Genomic DNA, 19,633 nt, shown 5'->3' with positions numbered 1-19,633 from the left:
CATGTTGGCTGAACCCCCCCCCCACCCCCCCCCCCACCCCCCCCCTCCCCAAGTTAAATAGTCCCAAGTAAATAGTCCCATTCTAATGTTGGTCTTCATGATGGTTAGGACTGACTCCAAGAGAGTCTTGGATGAGGTTTTAAGGCCTTTGACCTGGCCCTAACTGGAAGGCTGACTTGCCAGTGAGGGCCAGGGGCAACGGTCATTACATTGAGCGTCTTAGGCTGGAAAGGTTTGCAAGACTTGCAGGACCGCTCGCCGTGATCACGAGGGAGACACGTGTTGCACTTGATGTGTGTCTTTCCACGGGTATTTGCCGTTACAGGACGGACAAAACTTAAATGGAGTCCTCTCCATAGTAGAGGTAAAGGGCGGCAGCCAGACCAGAAAGGCAAAGAGGGGGAAAAGGAAATGCATTCTCAGAGAATCAAACCCCGGGTCCCCAAGTCTCCCTACTATATAGGCCTGGCCGGAGGGCAGAGGCCACGCGGTCGACAGCGTTGTCGGTGCACTAGTCGCCGAAAGCTGCAGACGTCTTCGGCGAAGGGGTCCACGAAGCAGCCATCGAAGATGAAAGTTGAAAAGTAAGACTACCATCGGTCGTGGGACAAAAACTATAAATTAGCAATATAACTCTTTTGACCTCCGCATAGGGCGACCAACGAGATAGGCGGAAAAACACCAATCTGAGGGACCTCAACACGAGGGATTTTAAGTACACTACTCGTCACGTTAGGGATAGTGTTACAGGCATGCCCATGTCGACGTCCCCTTTCGATCCTCGAAAGAAAGATGCAATACTCAGCGATTACCACTAGATGTCGGACTATATGCACAGCATGTGATTCTAAGCAGATTAACAAGCATCAGAAATATTTGTATGAGTGTTGTGCAATAATGCTACCTGTTCGATTCATTTTCCAGCCTGTTCAGAAGGCCTATAATAAATTAACCATATTATTTATACACAACTGTCTAAATTGATTTATTTTGTGCCATACTGTGTACACATGGAGGGCCCCTGGCACCACTCGCACTTTCCAGAGAATAACCCTAGACTACTCGCTATTGCTACCTTGATTGGGTTTTGGCTAACCTCTCAAGAGTTCCCTGTTCACTATAATTAGGGTGGCCTCTTGAAATCTGCACACCAGACCAGATTCTAGAAATCCATCTTTGCAAAGACTAAAGGAGACCCCAGGATGCAATTGTAAAAGGCAGCAATGATGTATCACTGCATTCAAGCGGCAACAGGTGAATCACATGGCAGACACCAGGAAACTGCTCCAGGAAGGCCCCTGTTCAGAATGGAGCACAGCAGGAAACAATGTCTTAGGCCACAAGCTGGAGACCTGCATAGTTCCAAGTCCGAACAGAATGGCGACCAATGCACAGCAGATGCCCTGGAAGGAGGTGGTCAGCCTAAAAGTTGGTCCAGGGACACCACTGAAAGCTCCAGAGGGCACAATCGCCATGAAGAGGTCTAGATTGAATGGCCCTCCAGCCAAATCACTGGCAAGGGTCTTTCGGAGATCAGTCTAGAGAAGTGGTCCTCAAATTATTTTGGCCTGCCGCCGTCATGCTCACCTGGTCTCCACGGGGGCGTCGCAGGAAGCCGAGCAATGAATGTCTGCACGTGCGTCGCATGAAGCTGGGTGATGAATGCCTGCATGTGTCTTCTCTGTCTCACTACTTCTTCACAGGGGAGCGTTTGCCTTAGGTGTTTCAATGGCGGATTCTCTGTCCTGCAACTGAATGCAGGGGTGCGGTAGAAGAGTGTGTAGAGCTGAAGCCTCTCTTCTGGATCTAGTTGCGTGACTGATCCTGCGGGCTGTAGCGGAGTTCTGAGTAACACTGACTCTGTAGGTAAGTCTCTATGCCAATAGACTCTTGGTATAGTTTGCTTAAATGTTCTTAGATGCCAAAGTTCTCACTATTGTTCTTTTACAGGTGCAGTTTAGGAGGGTGCCAGATGAAGGATTGCCGTCTCCCCACGACGCTGAGCAGAATTCCTGCAGGTGAGTACTAGCGCGAGAGTGCAGCGTCGAAATGTACAGTAAACGGTTATTTTCCTTTGCGCGACTAACCTGCTGTTCTTTCTTTCCTGTTCTGCAGGTGCGGTGTGGCTCCGGAGCGGCGATCGCGTAACCGCTTCAATGGAATTCACGAAAAGTGCAGCCTACAGGTGAGTATTTGTTCTCTATGCGTGCGTTTCCCTTTCAGAGGATGTGACGATCCTGAGAGCGGCAGAAGGAAAAGCCTTTCGGATGGACTGCTTCTCAAGGACTCAACCACTGGTCTAGTTCTTGTTCTCTCTTCCTTTCTCCACAGCTCCTTTCTCTTTCTTTCTCCACGTGGTTGCCAAAACAGGCGTGGCTGAAGACCGAGTAACTGGAGCTGAGCAGACACAGTGAGCGTTACGCTGCAGGAGTGCAGAATAACGCGAAGCGTGTTCTGTCCTTGGGGTGTGGTTTATATAGCCTTGCACAAGTAGTCGCAGGTAAAGTAGTCCCTCCAGCCACACCCTGCACAAGTAGCCCCAGGTAAAGTAGTCCTTCCAGCCACACCCAAAGCTAGACTGTATGGCTCAGTTCTTTAAGGCTGAGGTATGTGCGTGTCCATGCTCCCTGCAACAAGATGGAATAACATGAGCCTGGCGCCAACGGCGCCAGGACTGACTCTAGGAAGTCCTAAGGCAACCTTTTGGGGCCTTAAAGGTCCCCATGGGTGCCAACAACTGGGGTAGGCTGATCTGCTCCCGATGTCTGGGGGCATGCACCATGACAGCCGCCACCCACTGAGCAAAATGTAGGCATGCTGGGCCCCCCAAAAATGTCAAATGGACAGTAAATCCAAATGGCTATGAACTATTGCGCGCTGTCACCACGCCCTACTCTCACTCCTGACTTTTAGCTTGAGAGTACAGGTGAGTGCCTAATCCCTGCCATTGGTCGCCCTTCCCACGTTATGTATTTCTGCTTTTCTGTGGGTTTGTGTTGCCCATTTCACCACTGTGCTCGTTCCCCAGTCCCTGTTTCTTTCTTGGTGTCCCTTTTCCCGCCCACGCCCCTACCCCCATTGGCTGCCATACTCACTACTGCGAGTTAAGCATCACAGCAAGCACACCTGCACTCCACTTTTAGCTTGAGAGTACATGTGAGTGCCTAATCCCTGCCATTGGTCTCCTCCCCCCGCCACCCTCCCAATCCCCCATTTCCTTCTTGGTTTCCCTGTGATGCACCTAAAATGGAACTCCGGGTAGGAAATCTGATGCACTTGGATGGATTTCAGGGCTAGCAAGTTTAATGCACTTGGATCGGTTATCAAGGATTGGAAATGTGAGGCACCTAGATGGAGTTTCTAGGTAGGAAATGTGGTTTCAATTAGATATACCTCAGGGGTATGAAATATGAGGCTTCCAGATAGATCACAGGGACAGGAAATGGTATTCTGGTTGTCGCCCACCTATGTTGCTGCACAAATCTAGGCTACCGCCTCATTGCTATACCCTAATCTGGGTGTAACCATTTCTACTGCACCACAAAGCAAGTTAATCGCCCATTAATGCTGAACAAAGACTAGGAGTTCCGTCAACGCGTCTGTGTCACATTGTTACAGGCATATTGGGCTATAGCCCACAAAGAGAAGTACTCCTACTAAATAAAAGACAAACTACTGGATAACCTGTCTGTCCCCCCCAACAAAATGCCCTTGGTTGCACAGTCTATCAAACATGGCAGACAAACATTTGTGGCCAACAATTGTGCCCAAGGGTAGATAATGCTTTCCAGGGCAGCCAGTTACTCTCACCAACAGAAGATCGGAATGACGCAACAATCTCAAAAATAAGCTCCAGTGGAACTTAAGGTATGTATAAATACACCACGCCGGTTGACATCCGCCACAGGTACAGCTATGCATCTACACACGCTAGAATGCAGCTATGACTATGCCAATTACGGTCTAGCTGGACATAACAATTGCACTGAAACAGCCGACTTGCCTCATCACCTCTACCATTAGAATACAGAAACAACCTACAACAAATTTGGCCTAGCTGGATACACATCGTTCCTCATACACTAGCACTCTGCCGGGACCTCCCGCAACACCCAGACCACATGCCTGACCTCTTGGGTTGCTTACCGGAGCCTAGCCAGCACTCCTAAGTCCTAGTTCCTGGCCAAACGACAAGCATTGCAAACGTCCTCTTAGAATCTTCCCAACACCTGGGCTCTGGCGTTTCAACCACAAATTGCATTGAGACTATACAAATGGGGAATTGGGGCTCTATAAAAGACCACAATACTAACCAAGACCCCTGGATTCTCCCGAACCCACCACAGACCATGGGCTCTGCCCTTCCTGCTCCCACCACTATCCGTGCCTCCGTCACCCTCATCCTGCTCCCACCACAGTCCTTGGGCTCCCGCAGCTCACTTGCAGTACAGTCCACGAGCCAGTGGCGTCTGGTGAATTTTTTAAGCAGAGGGGCATAAACGTTTCCCCCAGACAGGACTAGGAAAGTTTTCAAAATAAGGAGTTAAAATGTTGCATTTTAGAGCATACTTTAAAATAAATTGGGTAAAAAGGCAAACAGTTTAATATTGTGCTGGGGGGGGGGGGGAGTGCAAGGGGCAGGCATGGTATTTATTATTGGACATTATGATAGATGTCCAGTAATAAAAAGATCATCCCTGTCCCATGGGCCTCACAGAGCCTAATGCCTTTGTTGTACAACCCTAGACTCTAGAGAGAATGCTTCCCCAAGACTTGGCTGAATCCAATGCTAGATGTCTTCAATAGTCCTCTGGTCATTCATAGGATGTTGCATTTCACAGGGGTCTTATCACCATCAACGATCGTAAGGATGTTGGCAGTATTCCTTTTATTCCGGATTTGAGCCAGGGTTGCCAACTGGGAAGGGCTGCCCAATCCTGGACTGCCTCTTGTGCCCCACATCTGCCCAGCAGATATAAACCTGGTCATAGTGTGATCTGGGACCAGATAGTCCCCAGCCCCAGTTCTGGCCAGATGCATACAAGCACACGTTGCCCACAAAGTAGAGGCTTTTCCTATGAAAGGGCTTTTCTTATCTGGTATTTCCTGACACAAGAGAGCTGGATGGCCCAAAAGGGCAAGCTGGCCAAAGAACAGAGCAAAAAATACCTGGCATGGCCATTTTAAATATGTAGTACTCAAAAGGTTTTATGGAGTAAAATGCAAAAGTGCTTGCATGAAAAACAATAGAAAAATACCTGCTGCCACCAGACAGTATTGGACAAATCATGCTAGCAACAGAAATGTTACTAAAAAGGAAAGTGATACAAAGTATATCTGCTGCACTCCACTGTAAGGTGATGTTTGCAGCTGAAATGCAACAAGGAATCTCACAAAGGGAGACAGGGTCCCTCAGCACTGTTGGCTTTAGAGAGGGACCGGTGCCCCCAAAAACAAAGCAGCTCAGCAAGGCAAAAAGCAAAAAGGCTTTACTTGCATTCAAAAAGTGGGGTCAAAAGTCAAACAATAGAAAAAAGTTTGGGGTTCTATTATTGTCAATAGAGCGAAAGCTGCAGATAAAATTTTCCCCAACAAGAACTTAAAAAAGTGTAAGACAAGTTCCTTATCAAAACAAAGGATGTCAGAACAGAGGCTTTAGGCTTTATTTCCCACTCAAACTTAGCTGTTGGTGTAACTAATCCAGATCAAACAGACCAAAACATGCATGCCAAACAAGAACCGCCACATTAGTTGAAACACTTTACCCGTTGGTCCTGGGAGAGTTTGTGGAGGTTGTCATTTTACACTTAGGTCAACTTCTTCCAAGATATCTGGTAAGGACCGCATAGGTCCTAAGACTAATTCCTAAAGCATGCGCAGCTGAAATTCACAATTTTAGTATGGCAGTAAAAAAAACTAAAAAAACAATAATGTTGCATTTGTTAATGTGGTGGCGATGTTTGTTTACCGCACATGGATTACAAGAAACAAATTGATAAAGCAGAACTATGTATGAATCCTTACACTCAAGCAGCCTCTTCTGGGATCCTGCGGCTACTTGGCACCTCACCGCTACCTACCTGTAAATATGTATATTTGTAAATCCGTAAACCTTTGCCTTTTCATGACTGCTTCAATCATCAATTATCTATTGTATCTACTTCACTGTATCCATAAAACCATTGTAATTACTGTACTGCATTGTAACATGTAACCAAGCTGCGAATAACCTTGTTGCTCCTGCGCCCTCATACCCTCGGGTCTGGTGCGCAATACAAATGAATAAACTAAACCATCTCTCTGATAAAATTGGTACTACTGAGCAAATTGTTATTTTGGTGAAATCGTTTTTTTTATATGAGATGTATATTTACAGTATCTTATGATCTATTGATGGTTTTATATTGGTTATCTTATGTCCATATATTTGTATTTTCATCCTATGTGCATTTATTTTGATACCATGTACGTGTTTTGCAATGCACTTTTATGGCTTAAGCGGAAGTATGAGGAGGATGAGAATGTCCAATGCGATCTAGTGTGACCTACCGGTAATCCACAGTGCCATCTGCTGCTGGAGGTTTTGCTTCCACCTCTTCCTCTTTCTTGATGCCCATTATGTCTCCCAGTTTGGTACCGGCTAGCTCCCAATGCTTATGCTGCGCCTGTATCAAAAATAAAGAGTGAGTGGTTAGTGAGAAGGCCAAAATTCTGATCACAAACCAGGTAAGAGGAGGAAAATGACTGACAGTAAAAGTAGAATTCAGAACCAGGAAGCCTCATTATCAAGGAGTGCAGACTAAACAAATTATTACACTGTACAAAACATAGGTGCCACAATATAAAAGGTCAGTCTGTATTGAAACGCAAGTTTGTAAATAGGGCACTTCTATAAGATATTGCGGTCTAATCAATTACCCCATTTGTGCAGTATAATTGCAGATTAAACTGCAACAAAAGTGTGATGAAAGTTATCAATACCTTCTTCCGTTCCTTCTGCTCTCTGTGTTTTCGCACCAGCTGACTGCCTTTGCGGGCAATTATTGCCAAATCTGATGTGGGATCCTTCACTGGAACAACAGGCTCTGGCTAGGAAAAGGAGTAGTGAAGACAAAAAAGAGAGAAAATACTACAGCATTAGGACAAAGAAAAATCGACAAAACTATCCATTAAAGATTCATTCTTTCAAACATTTAACATTTCTCACATTTGTTGTTCTGTGTGTCAAGAAAACAGTGGTGAACTTTCATAGTTTTACCATGTTCGTATTCTTGACCCAAAACCAGTCTTTTTGTAAATCTCTAGTACGGCTTTGTTAGGGAGAATTCTCAGAAATTTGCTAATTCCCTTCTACCTTAGAGACCCACCCCCCCCCCCAGCTCCTTTTGCTGGACTTTAGGACTTAATTTCTAACCTTGAGAGAGTGAGACCATTTTCCCCCACTCGCTCATGTATTTTTCTGTAATTTGGACTCTGTGGTACTTTTGAGTGGAGTCTGACAAACTCCATAGGTATCATCTTTACATTGTGACACACAGTGCCTTCAGTGCAGTGGCACAGGGACGTCTTATATTTCCCAAAAGTTTAAATACCCTCTCTTGATGAAACTACTGTTTCCAAGAGCAGTGAAGTGAAATTGACTTTACTTACATTTTTGTAACTTTCTAGACCCAGCACACACTATCTTACAATAGGGTGCTGGAGGGGTTACTTAGTATCCCCTTTGTCTAGATTCTCATGTAACATTTGTATGTTACCCTTTCTACAATTACTGGGTGGTGGCAGTGGTTTACATTTTCCTACCATGGTCTGCAATTTCAGCTGCATTAAAGCATCCATGGGTGCCCATTTTGTCAAAACGGCCTCGTCTATTTTCACCATTTCTTTTTGGAAAGGTCCTTCTTGAGATTTACTCTGTGCACCAGACCAGGTTTTGTCCCTTGGTTCGTTTTGTCTTTGGCGGGATTCACTGGTGAAGCCTGCCCCTGGCTCCAGCGTGACTGGCAGGGCGGGAAGCGAGGGAGGGGCCCGAAACTCCCTGTGCTTAATCCCCTTGGTTACAGGAATGCACCCAAAGGTGATTGGCTGGCTGTCCATCGAGGTCAGCCAACCTGCTGTGTGATTGACAGCTAGGCTGTGAATGAATTGGAGAAACCTGCATAAAAGACTAGGCTTTTTGCTTGGAAGGCAGAGTTGACCACTGGTCGAAGGAATCCTAAGAAGAACTTGGAAGAGACACCTGCTGCAACTCCTGGACCGTTTATTTGCCCCATGAAGCCCTGCTGCAGTGCTTAAACTCCGAATTTTGCATCGACTAGAGAAGCCCTGCAAAGGACGACTTATCCCCTTGGGTTGGTGAGACCAATCGACACCAAGACGAGCTCATCTGGAAATTCTCTCAGAGCTGGCTGTAATTCCATTGCTGCTGCAGGAACCAATTGCCAGGGAGAGTAACACCAGAATCTAATGTCGTTTTTAAGTCGGTCCCGAGCTCCAGAAAGATCCTCCGGACTCCCATGAAACAGGACTGACCAAGTCTGAGCCACAACAGAGTGCTCAAGCCCAGATGCGAGGAAAGTCCATAAGGGATCGGAGAACCGCGGTGGTGCTATTTGCAAGAGCTGCGAGAAGCTGAAATCGCAAAGTGCTGCTGATCTGAAGTTTGCCCATTGCTGCTGCCGACCTTCAATTCGTAGTGCAGGAGTCCCCAGACGTCCTCCCTCTTGTCCCCACGACTGAGACCACAGGATCTGCATACCTACACAGGAAAAGAAGCCAGCTGGAATCAATTTCTTCAGACCTAAGGTACTGCAAAACAAAGGGGACTTACCTCTTGTTGTGTAGTCTTGCTAGTTCGCAGTTGAGACTTGTCTTGGTTGCTTTTGCAGAGTTGGTTGCAGCTTTGCCCCGCACAAGCCTCCCAGCTCGTGGCCCTACAGTGATTTCATTTTCTACAAAGACTTCTAAAACATTGTGCAAGACTTTTTACTTACCTGCAAGAAGTTCTTCAGCTCACTTAGACTTTTGCTCAATTAACATTGGTTGTACTGGCTCCCTGAAAGACTATCCTCAGACTTCGTTCTTTAACTATTCCTCAACAAATATCACATATTCTACAAGTTGTGTAGCTGGGAAAGGGTTCATTTACTTTGCATTGGGGGTTCAAAAGTACTTACCTGCTTAAGAATATTTGTTAACCATTGTTTTATTAGCTCACTATTTTCCTTTTCACACCAAACTTAGTATTGCTCTAAATGTACTAGTGATATATCAATGTCCACAGTGTTCTAGTTATCTAAGTCACCTCAGGGTCTAGGAAGTGTGTGTGTGATCCAAATGGGTATCTACTGATTTACAGAAAGAGAGTGTATATTTGTGCGTTACATATATTTGCCCCTTTCTAAAGAAGGCTTATTCAACTGACTGTTGAATTAATAAAATCATTGTCGAGCGTAAGTTTTTACTTAGATTCTGGTCACTGTGAATGTCTTATGTTACAACCCTACAGCTCACATTTACCCTTCTTGAGATGAGACTGGCTGCTCACTCTACCAACTTGTGTAGTACATGCTTATACCAAAGTTTGGGTCAACTATTGCCAAGAGGCCAAGACTGGTGCAGTCTCCGACAGAGTACTGCATACAATCTTGCCTAACAGGCTTAGATTAAGGAATTCCATGAGTTTTTTTAATTTTACAAACACTGAAAAATTATGATTGCAGGAATGTGCAATGGAAAACCTTCAGGATCAGTCACTCTAACCCAGTAGCAGTTGCCGAACCAAAATCTCTTGTAGATCAAACCGGCAAATCAACCAGGAAGAACCCTATGGTTAAATCTAAGGGACAGCAAGCCACTTTCGCCATGGCGGCTAATGTGAATGTTCATGACTAAACCATCAAACAAAAACAAAAAAAGTGTTTATGGAAGGACAGCCAGTAGCAAACAAATGCCCTCAAAGAAAAGAAAAAACAATGACTGCAAATCTAGCGTTCATTCAAGAGTAGATTTATGGTCCACAAGACTTTTGTAACAAGGTTCTCTTGACTGAGGAGGCAAAGATACGAAGATTTTAGGCATCAATGAGAAATGTTGTTTAGCAAAAATCAAACACCTAGTTCGCACAGGAGATCCTTACAGTCACGCATGTAAGAGTTATAAGATTTGGTGGTGCTTTATTGCCTAATGACCTGGACAGCTTGAAATCATTGACAAACCTCCATTCTACATTGTATTAGTAGATTCTAGAGGTCATTAGTCTGTTATGAAGCAGAACGAAAAGAGATTCATGCAGCAAGACAAGGAACTTAAGCATAAAAGCAGATCTACAAAACAATGGCTCCAGAAAGCCGCAATGAGATGAATCCTGCAGAGTCGTCACAAAAACCCTACCTAAAGTCTCTTCCCAGATGGCATGGGGAAGGCAGTCGCTACCTGATCTTAACCGTGGTGGTGGTAGCCGGGAGGATCACCTGGCAGGAGAAGGGCCCAAAGGGAATAGGAGGACTGTTGGGTGAGACACAGTATTCGTCCTCCTCAGAGGAAGAGAAGTCAGTGATGCCCGAATATTAATGGCTTGTTGCCAAAAGTGAGATTTCTTGTTCCAAAGAGATTCATCCTGGGGGTAGCAAAAACGGTCCCAATCATGTAGTGTGTAAAACTTCCCCAGTTGTATGACATGCATTACTTACCATAAAAGCATTTCTGATGGTTTTATCTGCTTAGAGTCACATGCCATGCATAGTCCGACATTCAGTGGTCACTACGGAGTATTGCATCTTGTTTTTTGAAAGTCGAGAAGGGGACGTCGACATAGACCTGTCAGTAATACTATCCCTATAGGGACGTGTAGTGTACCCAAAATACCCCACGCGTCGAGGTCCCTCTGTATTTTTTCTGCCATGAAGGAGCCTTATGACTAACGTGGGTGAGTACAGAAAAGAGAGAAGTAATAAGACGTCTATGTTCCTTCCATCCGAACGGGCGCATGTGAATCCAAGCAGTTCCAACCATCAGAAATGCTTTTACTTTAAGTAATGCATGTCTTCTGATGTTTGTTAATCTGCTGAGAATCACAAACTGTGCATACACTAGCGAGCAGTACCCGGAGTTGGAGGTGGGTTGTGAGAAGGAACAGTAGAGAAAAGATGTCTTAATACTGCTTGTCCCACCTGGGAATCATATCTAGAATGGGCATCTAGACAATAGTGTTTTGAAAAGGTGTGTACAGAACTCCATGTTGCTGCCTTGCAAATGGACTTAAGGGGAACATTTGCAATGAATGCTATGGATGCCCCAGTGCCTCGAGTAGAATGTGCTCTAGGCTTGCAGGGAAGAGAAAGAGAAACAGAGTGATGCACTGGACAATCCATCTAGATATAGTGGATTTGGAAACTGAAAATCCTCTTCCTGCCGCCACTGAGACAAAGAACTGATCAGTCTCTCTCAGTGGTGTAGTTCTTTCCATATAAAACATGACCGCTCTGCGCACATCAAGTGTGTGCAGGCTCTTTTCTCCCAAGTTTGATGGGTTTTGAAAGGACGTTGGTAGTTCTATAGACTGGTTGACATGAAATGTTGAATTGAACTTCGGTGCAAACCTAGGGTGTGTGCGTAGAACCACCTTATCTTTGTGAACTGTTACAAAGGTATCTAATATAGAGAGCGTAGAAACATTTCCCTGACCAGGTTATCCAGAGACCGTTTCCCTTGGAGCGGTTCTGGGGGTACCTGGAGGCGTAATTTTGGCATTGTGTGTTCTCCAGAGTTGCGAACACGTCGATCTCTGGGAAGCCCCATTCTGCGGAAACGTTGGAGACTGTCTTCATGTAGTTGCCATTCGCACTCTGAGGGCAGAGGGAAGTCTCTGCTGAGTCTGTCTGCCAAAAGATTGAGTTCCCCTGGTACATATTGAGATAACAGAACATGTGTTTGAGAGCCCACTTCCAGATGTTCTGGGACAGCTTGGGCATTCCTGGAGAGTGAGTGCCCCCTTGCTTGTTCAGGTAGTAAATGGCCATGGTGCTGTCTGTGAGGATCAGCACTGTTTTCCCTTGTAGGTGTGTATGGACAGCCTTCAGTGCTTTGAAGATCGCCAGCAGTTCCAGCAAGTTTATGTGTTTGGACGCCACACTCCGAGTCCAAGCTCCATGTGCAATCTGATGGGATAGGTGAGGCCCCCATCCTGTGAGGGATGCGTCTGTGGTTAGAGTGGCTTCCACTGCAGGGTTGGCGAATGGTTTCCCCAACACAAGGTTTTCCTTCGACCACCATCGCAGCGAGAGAACCAAGGCCTGCGAGACCACCACTAGATCGTCCCATTGTCCGCTGGCCTGACACCGCTGGCTGTTGAGTCACTCTTGCATTGGGCGCATGCGCAGACGCGCGTGAGGTAGCAAATAAATACTTGACGCCATCATTCCTAGCAAACGCATGGCTTTGCGTACCATCACCTCTCGACCGGCTACATATTGAGGGATCTGAAACAGCATGTTTTGGACCCTCTCGGAGGGGAAGACGAGGCTGTCCTTTGTTGAAATTAGAGCCCCTAGGAATTGCTCGACTTGGCTGGGGTCTAGACTGGACTTCTTCTCGTTGATGAAGAAGCCCAGGTGGGACAAAAGGTCTACAGTCTTTTCGGTATTTGAGAAGCATGTTTCGTAAGAATCCCCTGTTATGAGCCAGTCGTTGAGGTAAGGGTAGACCGGAATGGACAACCTGCACAGGTGTGCCGCTGCCACTGCCGGTACCTTAGTGAATACCCTTGGCGCTGAGGCTATGCCGAAGGGTAGCACTTTGAACTGATAGTGTTTGCCTTCTATCATGAACCTGAGGTATTTCCTGTGCGCTGGCAACATTGAAATATGAAAGTAAGCTTATTTCATGTCTAGTGTTGCCATGTAATCCCCTGTGTGAGCAGGGGGTATTACCTCCTGCAAAGTCACCATACGAAATTTGAGGTTTTACAAATGTGTTCGCTGGGCGCAGATCTAATACGGACCGCATGGTTAAATCCTGTTTGGGTACAAGGAAGTACACAGAATAAATACCCTCCTTTACCTGTGATAGAGGCACAACCTCTATGGCTCCTTTTTCCAGCAGCAGTTCGACTTCCTGAAGAAGGATGGAGAGGTGTTCCGGTCATAGGCGTCTTCCCGTTAGGGGTCTGAATGTTGAGGATCGACTGAATTCGATGCAGTAACCGTGGGCTATTGTTGACAGTACCCAACGGTCTGTGGTAATTCCCTCACATGCTTGAAGGAATGATGTTAACCGGCCCCCGACCGGAGATGCATGGGAGGGGACCCAAACTTTCGGGTCATTTGGTGGTGGTAGCCGGGGAAGCCTCTGGGAGTGGGGCCCCGACCTCTTCCCTTGCCACAACGTTGTCCTCTGACTATACTGTCCACTGGTTCCCTGAGGGGAGGACCAGTTGCCGGCTGAGGTGTATTGTTGTCGATTTTGTCATTGGCCACGAAAAAAAATCGCCTGTTGCCATAACCTCGCTTATTAGGAGGTCTTGTGATTTGGTCCAGGGTTTTTTTGTGTTTCCTGTTCTTTCTTAGCTGTTTCCAGTGCGTCATCGACAGCCTTGCCAAACAAGTTTTAGTCTTCAAGGGGTTTGTTGATGAGGGACGCCTGTGTCTCTTGCTTGAAACCAGAGTTTCTGAGCCAAGCATGTCGCTTAAGAAGTACCCCCTGGACTAGTGACCGGCCGGCCATTTCTGCAGCATCTAAGGTGTTCTTGATGATGCTTTTGTTTACCTGAGTACCTTCTGTCACAGTGGCTAATAGGCAGGTTTGCAAGGACTCCGGGCTTCTTGTAGGCCTTCGCGCAATAGTCCCCATTGGTGGTTACTACCAGGGAATCAGGTATGGAATGACCCCCAATATATAAGGGATCAGAAGGTGAAGGGTTAAAAAGCTTCTCGATTCATGGATTGACCCCCCTAACCAACGCAGGTGTAGATAAAGAGGGAACGAGGCGTCTCTTGATTGAGGCGAGAAGGGATATGGCTTCGCTAGCAGGCGGCTTTTCCTTAATTTTATCCCAAAAATCTACTTCTGGGGTAATTTCCTCTGTGTCAATTTCAAAATGTGCTGCTGCCTTGCGTAGCATTGCATTGAAGGTGGGTTGATCATCCACAGGCAAAGGGTCTCTGGCCGGTGTGGTCTGAGGAGAGGGCAGATCTAAAACATCAGGGTCTGTTGACGCCCCTGGTGACTGCCAGGGCTGTGGCTCACATATGTCTGGGTCTTCCTCAAAATCCCCTACAGGGTCTTGTAGATCCTCAGTATTTAGGAATTCTTCCTCTTCCTGAAAATGTGGATACTCTTCAGTGATGTCATGTGTATCAATTTCTTCAAGTGGGTCAAAAAGTCTTGGGAAATTGGCCCTAGGGTCTTCAGGGAGCACCTCCCTTGGCCTTTTAGATGTAGTGTTCAGAAGCGGACACAAACCTATCTAGCCTGTCCATACATGATTCAAATCTTTCCCTAGTCCACTGGGATATCCCTGAACGGTCTAGTGGCACAAAGGCTTGCTCCTCCGCCTCTAGGCGTCGAGATTTCTCCCATAGCTTGGAGGATAGACCCCGTCGACCTCTGAGAATCCTTCTCGTGGGCCCGGCACTGGGGATGTATCTCTGGGTTTTCCCTTCGATGTGGGGGGGAGGTTCTGGCGTACCCTCCGTAGATTTCGGCGTCTCTCTGACCTGAGCGGGCTTTGGTGACTCTTCACCTGCCGTTTCTGCGCGTCTTTGGAGGCTATTCTAGCTAAGCTTTCCACAACTAGTTTGTCCGTCAAGGGCTGGTCGTGAATAGTTTTCGGCGGAGCCGGAACCTTACTGTCGACGGACACCCGCTTACGAGGCGTTTCGACAGACATTTTGGTGGTAGCGCCCTTAGTTGAAGACGGCCCTGTTAGGCAGAAACCTGTGCAGTTCCCTTAGGGACCACTGCAAAAGATTTAGGACTACAGGTGTTAGCAGTAAACCCACTTGGTAGCAGTCTGTACCACCCAGATTTACCTGGTAGCTGTGGCTGAGCAGTCAGACTTGAGTTAGGCAGTATGCAAAGCATACATAATAGGCACTCAGACACAATAATACAAGCAAACACTGACCAGAGCTTTGGTATCAAAGTATATAATTATTTATTTAAAAACACACTGTTTGAAACACTCCAGCACTCTTTTTGTAAAATATTCTAAACACAGTTACTATTGCAATATATACACCCCTTTTTCCTTATCAGATAAGTCTTAGTAAAACACCACTTATTTTCATACAGAGGTGAGCGCTTGACTAGATAGCACTCCAATAAGTTTGCGAAAAAGGGAGGGAAAAAGACAGAATATGGAAAGGTACACCACTCTAAGATTTAGGAACACTGTTAGCAAGGCGGAAGAGCAAAAGTCACTGGTGAGCCAAAGTCCAAAGGCTGGGCCCACTCTTAGAGAGAGCAGAGCACAAATGCGCCCAAGATCACACAGTTACACTAGGCTTAGAAAGTCTTGCAGAGAGTTCAAAAAAGGAGTTTAGAGAGGCTCAGAAAAGTTTAGCCAGGGTGTCCCAGGCTAACCCAGGTTCGAAAGCCGGGGACTAAATCTACCCCGTACAGTCGGTGGCAAGGGAAGCCAGGCGGGACACGCTACCTTAAATGGGAAGGATCCTCCAGCGATGGCAGTTGTTCCTGGCAGTGGGTGCAAGTCGCGTCGTCGTCCAGGGGAAGAGAAGATCTCGACTTGGAGGAAAGATGAAGGTGGTTGCACTGCCATGGAAGAAACCAGCCGCAGAGTTTTCCGGTTAAAGGTGGTACCTTTGTTTCGCGGTCGTGGTAAAACGTGGTATCCCGGTTGCCGGGGTGCTTGGCACAGGCAAGGCGGCCACGAGATACGTCGGGAAGGCGAAAAGACGGTGAAGGAACAAGTTACTTACCTGTAACTGTTGTTCTCCAGCATGGGTCTGGCATGGATTCACATGCTCATGAATATTCCCCGTCGTCAGGCTGGGAATCCTCGGTAAAGAAAAAACCAGTATCAGTTTCGTTTCTGATCTGTCTTTCGTAGTAGTAACCAATCACTGGTCTCTGCGTCATACTGACCACAGCCAATGACTGCCCTCTACCTAAGCCCCGCCTCTGGCAGCCATCTTCAGATTTGGAAGCACGTGAAGTGGCAGTATGACCAAGTGAAGAGCCGCAGAGGGGTAGGCGGGAGGGTTTGCATGTGAATCCATGCCAGACCCATGCTGGAGAACAACAGTTACAGGTAAGTAACTTGTTCCTTCTCCAGCATGGGGTCTGGCATGGATTCACATGCTCATGAATAAAGAATACATAGCAGTACCCACATGCACAACCACGGGAGGTGGCAAAGGCTCAACATTAAGCATCACATCAAACTCAACATTAAGCAATCTTACCTCCTCACCAGGCTCACCTCAGGCGAACAGGTTGCGCAGCACTGCTTGGCCGACCCTGGACTCCTCCCTGGAATCCCGATCGACGCAGTAGAATTTCGTGAAGGTGTGCGTCGACCTCCACGTAGCAGCCCTGCAAATGTCCAGCAGGGGCACACCAGATAGGAACGCCGTGGTAGCTGCGATCGCTCTGGTGGAATGTGCTCTCGGACGGCCAGGCAGCGGTCGGTTTGCCAACCGGGGACAGTACATGATACAGCCGGAGAGCCATCTGGAAATGGCAGCCTTCGAGAGAGCCTTCCCCTGATTGACAGGTCCAAAGTTCACAAAGAGTTGTGACGTCTTCCGAAAACACTTCGTGCGATCCACGTAGAACTTCAGCGCTCTAGCCACATCCAGCGAGTGCAAAGTCCTCTCAGCCGGCGACGAAGGCGACGGGAAAAACACAGGCAACACCAAGGGTTCGTTGAGATGGAAGTCCGACGGCACCTTGGGCATGAAGGAGGGGTGCGTCCTGAGCACCACCCTCGTGTCGTGAAAAGTCAAGTACGGGGCCTTGCAGGAAAGGGCCTGGATCTCTCCCACCTGTCGTGCGGAGGTGATGGCCACAAGAAACGCTGTTTTCCACGACAGGAACTTCAACGGGGCCGAGTGCAGAGGCTCGAACGGAGGTCCCATGAGCTTGGTCAGCACCACGTTGAGCTCCCACGCCGGGGCCAGAGCCTTCACCGGCGGGAACGATCTGAACAGTCCCTTCATGAACTCTTTCACCAGACGATGAGACCACAAGGACGTCCGCCCCATGGTTCTAGTGTACCGGGAGATCGCAGCAAGATGAATCTTGATGGACGTGTGTGCCAGTCCAGCTTTGGCCAGCGTCAACAGGTACGGCAGTACTTGGGGAGCCGTAATCCTTAGAGGGTTAATCTTCTGTGCGTGGCACCAGACAGAGAACCTCTTCCATTTGTGTCCGTAGCATTTAAGAGTCGAGGACGCCCTGGCCTTTGCAAGAACCTCTCTGCAGTCGGCCGATATGTCGTATCCTCCAAACTCTAGCGCTGCAGGAGCCAGGCCTGCAAGTTCAGCGACTTCGGGTCGTGGTGGAGGATGGCGCCTCCTTCCCTGGAGAGCAGATCCGCGTCCACTGGCAGCTTGATTGACGGGGACGCTGACAAGTCCAGAAGGTCCGGGAACCATATCTGCCTCGGCCACGCAGGTGCGACAAGGATCATCCTGCACCGTGACCTCTTGAGCTGGTTGATGAGCCGGATCAGTAGTGGCAATGGAGGGAACGCGTATAGGAACAGGCCCGCCCAGGGGAACGAGAAAGCATCGCCCATGCTCCTCGGCTGGGGAAACCTGCTGGCGAACCTCCGGCACTTGGAGTTCGTCGCCGTCGCGAACAGGTCGATCTGGGGTGTGCCCCACCGTCAGAAGAGGCGATCCACTAGATCCTGCCGTAGTTCCCACTAGTGGCACGAGCGCAGCTCCCTGCTGAGTGAGTCGGCGATGGTGTTTTTTATCCCTGCCAGATGAAACGGCACCAGAAACATCCTTTGGGCGACGGCCCAATGCCACAGGTCCTGCGCCTCCTTGGACAGTGCTGGGGACCTGGTTCCGCCCTGTTTCCTGATGTAAAACATGGTGGTGGTGTTGTCGGTGAAGATCCTCACCACCTTGCCCTTGAGGGACGGAAGGAAGGACCTGAGGGCCCAGAACACTGCACGGAGCTCCAGGACGTTGATATGGAGGGACTTCTCCGTCGGGAGCCAAAGGCCTCTCGCGTGCAGATTTTCGGTGTGCGCTCCCCACCCTTCCAGGGAGGCATCCGTGGTCACTGTCTCGTGGTGGTCTGGAAGTCCATGCCCGCCGTCAGATGCACGCGGGTGCCCCACCACCGGATCGCTCGGCGGAAACTCTCGTCGAGTGTGATCCTCTCCTCGAAGCCGCCCGTCGTTTGGATCCAGAGCGCGTCCAGGAACTCCTGCAACGGGCGCATCCGGAGCCTGCACATGGGAATGAGGTAGATGCAGGAAGACATCATTCCGAGGAGGGACTTGATGGACCTCACCTTGGCCGCGTCGGAAACCAACATCCGCTGTACCTTGCCCAGGATGGACCTGGTCCTTTCCTCCGACGGGGAGGCCAGAAGGGACACTGTGTCGAGCTTCGCTCCCAGAAACAGTGCGTTTTGCGCGGGTACCAGGTGGGACTTGGCGTAGTTCACGGAGAATCCCAGGTCCGTGAGAAGTTGGACGGTCCTTGCCGTGTGCTCCACGGCGAGCTCCCTCGTCTTGACTCGGATGAGCCAGTCGTCCAGGTAGGGGTAGACGTGGATCCCCTCTCGGCGCAGCTGCGCTGCCACTGGTGCAAGGCACTTGGTGAATACCCTGGGTGCCGACCGTAGACCGAAGGGAAGGGCTCTGAACTGGTAGTGACGCCCTTGGACCACGAACCTAAGGAATTTTCGGTGCCCCTTTAGGATGGGAATATGGAAGTAGGCATCCTCCAAATCCAACGACGACAGGAAGTCGCCCTCCTCCAGCTGACCCAGGACGTGCTGGAGGGTGACCATCCGGAACTTCTGAGCCTTGATGAACTTGTTCAGCCGTCGTAGGTCTAGGATGGGGCGCCATCCTCCCGTCTTCTTCTTCACGAGGAAGTATCTTGAGTAAACTCCGGAGCCCCGAAGCCTCCTTGGGACGGGTTCGATGGCGCCCTTCCTTAGCATCGCCCTTACCTCCCGGAGAAGCTGAGGGACGTGAAGCTCTTTCCTGGCCACAGGGGGGACGCGCGGGCACCTTCTTTGAAACTCGAGCGCGTGGCCCTGGGCTAGGGCGTCCAGCACCCAACGGTCGGTGGAGATGGACTCCCACACGCTGACGAAGCTCGCCAGCCGGCCTCCCACCGGGGTGCTTCGGTGGGGGCCCGACCCCACGGCCGGTTCAATCCTGCTTAGACGAGGCTTTGCCGCCTTGACCTCCTTGGCGACGACGGCGGGGTCCGCCTGACTTGCCTCGTCCCCTGTAAGCTTCTTGAGACGACGAACGGGCCGCTTGACGGTAGGTGGAAAATCCGCCGCCGGAACCTTTGGAGGCGCCCTTGCCTCCGCCGCTCCGAAAGGGCGGCCGCCGTTGCTGGAGAACCCCGAGAGCCCGGGCTGTCTCCGTGTCCGCTTTAATGGCTTGAAGGGAATCGTCCACTGTTTTCCC

At 48.8% G+C, this 19,633-nt stretch overlaps 1 protein-coding gene across 1 annotated transcript in view; it reads right to left on the bottom strand.

Annotated features, from left to right (window-relative positions):
- Positions 1-19,633, bottom strand: part of DHX38 (DEAH-box helicase 38) — a 2,105,687-nt gene that overhangs the window by 1,304,325 nt on the left and 781,729 nt on the right. Inside the window, exons 10-11 of the mRNA XM_069635507.1 lie at positions 6,982-7,089; positions 6,550-6,665 (exon numbers count right to left, since the gene is read on the bottom strand). Of these exons, the coding sequence (XP_069491608.1) occupies positions 6,550-6,665; positions 6,982-7,089 (224 nt within the window). The remainder of the gene's footprint in view (positions 1-6,549; positions 6,666-6,981; positions 7,090-19,633) is intronic.

This window comes from Ambystoma mexicanum, chromosome 1q (genome assembly GCF_040938575.1).
Source record: "Ambystoma mexicanum isolate Mex_15411 chromosome 1q, UKY_AmexF1_1, whole genome shotgun sequence".
NCBI lineage: Eukaryota > Metazoa > Chordata > Amphibia > Caudata > Ambystomatidae > Ambystoma > Ambystoma mexicanum.
The sequence above is the reverse complement of the archived record's forward strand: the minus strand, read 5'-3'. Positions and strand labels throughout refer to the sequence as shown.